We start from the raw sequence: 6,235 nt of genomic DNA, 5'->3' as shown, positions 1-6,235 counted from the left end.
CTAGTTACCCCCTCTTGTTCTGTCTCCAGCTAATTCCCCCAACTAAAGCAGAGACTGCCTCTTTAGGGTAACAGTTATGCATGATCTCTTATTACTGTTCAATCAACAAAATAGGTATTTCTGTTATTTTAGACACAATCATGCTCATGTGACCCAGTATTAGTGGGGGTGGGGTCTTGAGAAATTTTATTTTTTCATAATTAACAAAGGAAAAAATACAAACATGTACTATTAACTGAAATGGATCTTAACATGAGTAATATTTACTGCTTAAGAAAGCCTTTATGTATTGTCGAAATGTGTAACAGACTTCCCTCTGTGATACAGCTCTGGAGATGTCAGCCACAGATGCAGGTGAAATGTTAGGGACAAGACCATGGCCACACAGCCCAGAAAACCCACCACAAAGTCTTTAAATGTTCCCAATAATTAGATGTAGTCTGAACTGAAAAGAACCCCAGCATTTCAGGCCTAGGTCTGATTAGGCCAGAACAGACTAGCACAGTGGAGGCGAACCTATGGCACTCCAGATGTTCATGACTACAACTCCCATCAGCCCCTGCCAGCATGGCAAACTGGCTGGAGGGGCTGATTGGAATTGTAGTCCATGAACATCTGGAGTACCATAGGTTCGCCACCACTGGACTAGCAGATAGTTGGTATGTGTGTGGGGGGGGGGGGCTTGAGTGCTGGGGGATGGGAACTTTGGTCTGTGTGAATATGCTTAGTTAGCCCCAAACATCATAAGAAAACGGGGAATGAGGAAGTGAATAGTGTTGACACTGGGGAAGGAGTTCTACAATTGGAGCGCCACCATTGAAAGACTATCTGCCCAATCCCTTAAAGACGCAGGCATAAGAAGTCCTTCTGAAGATGATCTTACCTGACGGGAGGTCGGGTGTATACAAACACCTCTTTTGACAAACGCAAAGTCATTCCGCATTGCGCTATGCCGGCCAATGGAATTCGCAGAAAAGGCGCAGGGGAAACTATTGCTTCCCATTCCAGCCTGACAGCTGCGCCAACAGAGGCCAGTACAGATGGAGTCACGTGTATAGAAGAGGCCGTGGTTTGACTACAACTCCCAAGAGCCTTTGGAGCGCGGCTGACCTCCCCCTGCAAGGGTGAATCCAAAATGTTGCGTTGCACGTGTGGAAGTGGGGTGCGGATCTGGGGCTTGGTAGGCGGGGGATCCCAGGGTTTGGGGCTCTTTTGGCGCACGGCGTGCCCTGTGAGCTCTTGGAGCTGGGGCGCAAGGGGGGAAAGCGGCGCGCAGAAGACCCCTTGGCGCCGGGGCGCAGTCCGGGGCGTGCAAAACTCGTTCCCGCTGGATCCTGCCGTGCCCCAGGACGTCTTGCTCTTCCAGAACGACCGAGCCCGCTTTTTCCGCCTTCTGGGCCTCTTCTGTGCCTGCCAGTTCCTGTTCTGGACCTATCTGGCACACTTCGCTTTCCATTCCCTGCGCCCCACCGGCGCAAAGCGGCCGGAATCGGATTCCCAGCGGGAAGGGAAGCCTCTGCCTACCCTTCCGGGCGGAGCCACTCTCAACCCCAGCTCCAATAAGTGGCGTTTTGGCTTCACCATCTCTTGCCTGACCGTGGGTAAGGAAAGGAACTCGTTATTTTGTTTTGGATGCACGTTAATAGTAGCACACCCTTCTCGACACCCAGCCCCCCTCCGCACATACGGTAATGCATTTTCAATCCACTTTCACAGTTGTTTGCAACTGAATTTTGCTATTCCGCACTGTAAAATCCAGCTGCAAAGAGAATTGAAAGTGCATTATTCTGCATGTGCGGAAGAGGCCCCAGAGAGCTGTAAGCAGCAAACAAACACGGTGGACTTCCTGCCCCGAGGAGTTTGCAATATACGTTGTGATCTAACTCAGTGATGGCGAACCTTTTTGAGACCGAGTGCCCAAACTGCAACCCAAAACCCACTGATTTATCGCAAAGTGCCAACACGGCAATTCAACCTGAATACTGAGGTTTTAGTTTAGAAAAAGTGCGTTACTCAGGATTAAGCTTGGTGGTAGTCGGTGGCTTTGCTTTGAAGCAACAGTGCATCTCTTCCAAAGGGTGAATCACAATCGTAGGAGGGTTTACTCAGAAGCAAGCCCCATTGCCAGCAACCGAGCTTACTCCCAGGTGAAGGATTGTGCTTTTGTTCTTTGCATGAAAATCAGTGGGGTTTAACAGCGCTTAACAAGGTTATTTACACTGCTTCCCCAAAGCTAGGTCTTCGGTTTAATACTAATAATCGAGCCCAGCGGCCCGGCCAGCCTAGATGGGGGGGGGGGGGGGCACTCTGTTTGTGCGTGCCCACAGAGTGCCACCTCTGGCAACCGTGCCATAGATTCGTCACCACTGATCTAACTCGTCCTTCTGCCATTTGCAATAGACACCCTCGCTCGGTTTTGAGAATCCAGGAAGACCCCATTTGGCTGGATAGATGTTGGGAACAGAATAGTGGCCTCGAGGTCCATTTGTGGCTGATACAGCAAATGAAGCATCCGCAGCCGGAAAATAACATTTCATTTGCTGTATCAGACGCAAATGGTCCTTGAGGCCAGTATTCTGTTTCCAGCAGCTATCAGCCAAAAGTGATCTTCCTGGAATCTCAGAATTGAGCAAGGTGACAGATCTCTATTCTGTGCCCCTGGTGGCTAGTATTCAGCCAGCAGGCTGAAGTTGTTTATGGAGGGTCTGCAGTGGGTGGCAAATACCTATTAATAGATCTGGCCTCAGCCTTGGAATTTGTCTCCGCCAGAAAAAGCCGTGTGAACTCAGTGACCGTCCACAGCCTTGTCGTAATGGATTCTGTAATTATGTAAACATATGAAATTGAAATGATAAAAAGCCATAAATGAATGTCCCTGAGATTTGTTTATAATCCCCCTGCCCCCTTACTTAACATCATGATAAATTGGGTTGCCACCAAATTTAAGGAATGTTAGTTAACTTTAATCTTACAAGTTTTAGACAACAAATCACTTCTGTATAAGTAGGAATGCTAGTCCTCTTGCTTAATAGATGTGATTTCATTGCCAGGTTTACACTGTGTATTTCTCTTTGAGATTCAGTGAGAAAGTCAGACAATAAATAAATATTGCATCATAACTAGCCGTTCAAATGGGGAAAATTTTTATTTCTCAGTGTTGTGTGCACGTATGTCTTACAGCAGAAGTATTCTTAGAATAAGCATTCCCACTTCTCTCACCCACAAGAGGGAATGCCTCTTTTAAGAAGATGCAGCTTGCTATTAACAGTTTTCATAATTACTTATTGGGGGGGATCTGCCTGATTAATCTTTTGAGTCAATTGAAATCCTTGTAATCAATTGGCTGTATGTTGCAGTCTTTATAACACTTTTTAATTCCCTCCCCAAGGAGATTTGTCTTTCTTCTTCTACTGGTGTCTTCAGTTTGCCTAATAACTGCGATTGGTGTTCTCCACAGTTTTTGGTGTTATATCTGTTTGTATCTTTTTTATTGAGTATTGTGCATACATTTTATTTGAAGTATTTTAAATATTGAAATGTTTTATTTGATGTTCACAGCCTTAAGGGATCCTATTTGGGTATACAATATTGTAATTTGTGCAGTATGTATGGGTGCCTGGTTGCTGTAATAGCCATGTTCTAGCAGCATTCTCTCCTGACGTTTCACCTGCATCTGTGGCTGGCATCTTCAGAGGATCATTTGTTTATTTTAAATGATCCTCTGAAGATGCCAGCCACAGATGCAGGCGAAACGTCAGGAGAGAATGCTGCTAGAACACAGCCATACAGCCCAGAAACCACACAGCACCCAAGTGATTCTGGCCACGAAAGCCTTCGACAATACTGTTATGTATGTTTGAAGAGTCTTAAGTTTTTATTTCAGTTAAAATTGCTGATTAAGGGTTAGAGATTTGGCACAGTGGTATCTAATCAGGTAGAATTTTGTTGAAGGTGTTGTGTAATATCTGTGTTCGAGAAGGTGACTGCCATGAGCTTATTGCTGTGCTGTTTTTTGAAAATCTTACTTTTTCAAAGTTTATAGTGTGTGTGTGTACATATATCTATCTCTGGGAAAAAGTTTAAAATAAATAATATACAATTTGTTCCTTTCCCCCAGGTTCTCTGATAGTGGTGGCAGGCTTCTTGTTTTCACGTCGCTCTGTAAGCCGAGTCCTGCTGCACCGTGGTGGGCAAGAAGTGTCTCTCACCACCTATTATCCCTTCGGGCTGACCTCATCCTTCACTGTACCCCTGCGCCACGTCTCCTGCATGTCCCATCGTTCTGAGGTGCCGGCCATGATCCCCCTCAAGATCAAGGGGAGACCCTTCTATTTCCTCTTGGATAGGCAAGGCAGGATCACCAACACCAAGCTTTTTGATATCACAGTGGGCGCCTATCGTAAACTGTAAGGCTGAAATGTACTGTTACAGAAGACCAGGACGTCGAAGAGCCCACCTTCTGCACAGAGATGGACAGTCTGTTCCCAAACTATGTATTAAATCTATTCTGTTGAAAGACTGGGGGGGATCTCTCACCAGCATCTTCAGAACAGCTCTTCGATTACTCCTCAGTCCCCAAGAAACAGACACAGATTAGAGGGAGTCTGGAGCCGGCTTTATTCAAAAATACCTGAAATTGTACCCTGACTAATCACTGTGTGAAGTAAACATGCAGAAAACACCCAAAGACGTATTGACGTCTTTCCTACACAAGCATATCTTTGTTTCACAGTCAGACGTATCCTTCTGCCCTTTGGAAGAAAGAGCGAACATCATATTTATTTAGGCCTTGCTGGCAAGAATTCTGATAGCTCCACAATTAATTTTCAGGATATTGTATATTTGCAGGGATAACAGACCCTTTCCAGTTGATCCTTAATTTTTCCCATGTTGGAGTTTCTGTACCTGTTTCAGGAAGCATTACTATGGCTTTAACACCCCCGTAGTAGAAACTCACTGAATTTCTCTGCAGGAAGAGTTTTGCCTCTGGGGTTTCTGCAGCTGTTTAAAAGCACAGGAGCCTGGGAAAGGAACGTAGTGGCAATTTAATGTCCACTGCTCCCTCTGCCCTGCCCCTTTAGCTTTCAGGTCTCTGTTCTGCATTCGAGCAGAAACTTCCACAGATTCTCTTGTAACTGCGGTCGCCATGGAAACTTCCTCTCGGGACAGGGGAGATGGGAGATAGGGAGAACTTTGCGATGAGGCCCAGGAGAAGGAAGCATGCAGGAGAGCTGGAGGGAGGTGCCATGGTAAGTTGGTCCTGTGCTGCCCATCAATTTGGGGAGGAGATTGTTGGTGCGACAATGGCTGTCACTTTTTGCGTTAATTTCTAGATGATACTAAGATTCAACACTTTTAGGAATCTCCATTCTTTCATTTCCAGGTTTCTTCTCCCCCATCCCCAATTTCAGAAATGCTGTACTCTGGATGTTGATCAGAGGTCAGTCTGTGCCCTCATGCTGCTAAGTCAAATGATTTATATCAAAATACACTACTTGACTATGTGTTCAGTCTACTCTATTTGAAAGCGATACATCTGACCTCCCAATTAAACAATATGGCCCCTTCCGCACACGCAAAATAATGCGTTTTCAAACCACTTTCACAACTGTTTGCAAGTGGATTTTGCCATTCCGCACAGCTTCGAAGAGCATTGAAAGCAGTTTGAAGGTGCATTATTCTGCATGTGCGGAATGAGCCAATCCTCCAGTCACACTAAAAGCAATAGATGACATAGAAGACACCCCACAAATCCCAGTGGGGCCTGGCCAGTAATGAAAATGAAGGAGGAGGAGGAGGAGGAGGAGAGTTTGGATTTATATCCCCCCCTTTCTCTCCTGCAAGCAGACTCAGGGGCTTACAATCTCTTTCCCTCCCCCTCCCCACAACAAACACCTCGTGAAGTGGGTGGGGCTGAGAGATCTCTGAAGAACTGTGACTAGCCCAAGGTCACCCAGCTGGCATGTGTTGGGAGTGCACAAGCTAATCTGGTTCACCAGATAAGCCTCCACAGCTCAAGTGGCAGAGCGGGGAATCAAACCCGGTTCTCCAGATTAGAGTGCACCTTCTCTTAACCCCTACACCATTCTGGCTCTCAGATGACTCCTTCTTCAGCATCCTGTTGTGCATGAGGAAAGTTTTCAGTTCAGTCCCCAGCATTTCCAGGGGAAAAGGATCTCAGGTTAGCGGCAGGGATTAGCAAAGTCCTTCACTGTCCCCAAGATGCTGGAGAACT

The 6,235-nt window shown here is 46.2% G+C and overlaps 1 protein-coding gene across 1 annotated transcript; it reads left to right on the top strand.

Moving 5' to 3' along the window:
* Nucleotides 1-1,130: 1,130 nt before the first annotated feature.
* Nucleotides 1,131-4,681, top strand: TMEM223 (transmembrane protein 223). Its single transcript, XM_048498094.1, has 2 exons — nt 1,131-1,601; nt 4,118-4,681. Exons 1-2 carry the CDS (start codon nt 1,136-1,138, stop codon nt 4,408-4,410), a joined length of 759 nt encoding a protein of 252 aa, XP_048354051.1. The 5' UTR covers nt 1,131-1,135; the 3' UTR covers nt 4,411-4,681.
* The last annotated feature ends 1,554 nt before the right edge of the window (nt 4,682-6,235 follow it).

This window comes from Sphaerodactylus townsendi, linkage group LG01 (assembly GCF_021028975.2).
Source record: "Sphaerodactylus townsendi isolate TG3544 linkage group LG01, MPM_Stown_v2.3, whole genome shotgun sequence".
NCBI lineage: Eukaryota > Metazoa > Chordata > Lepidosauria > Squamata > Sphaerodactylidae > Sphaerodactylus > Sphaerodactylus townsendi.
This window is presented reverse-complemented; position numbering and strand designations above follow the sequence as displayed.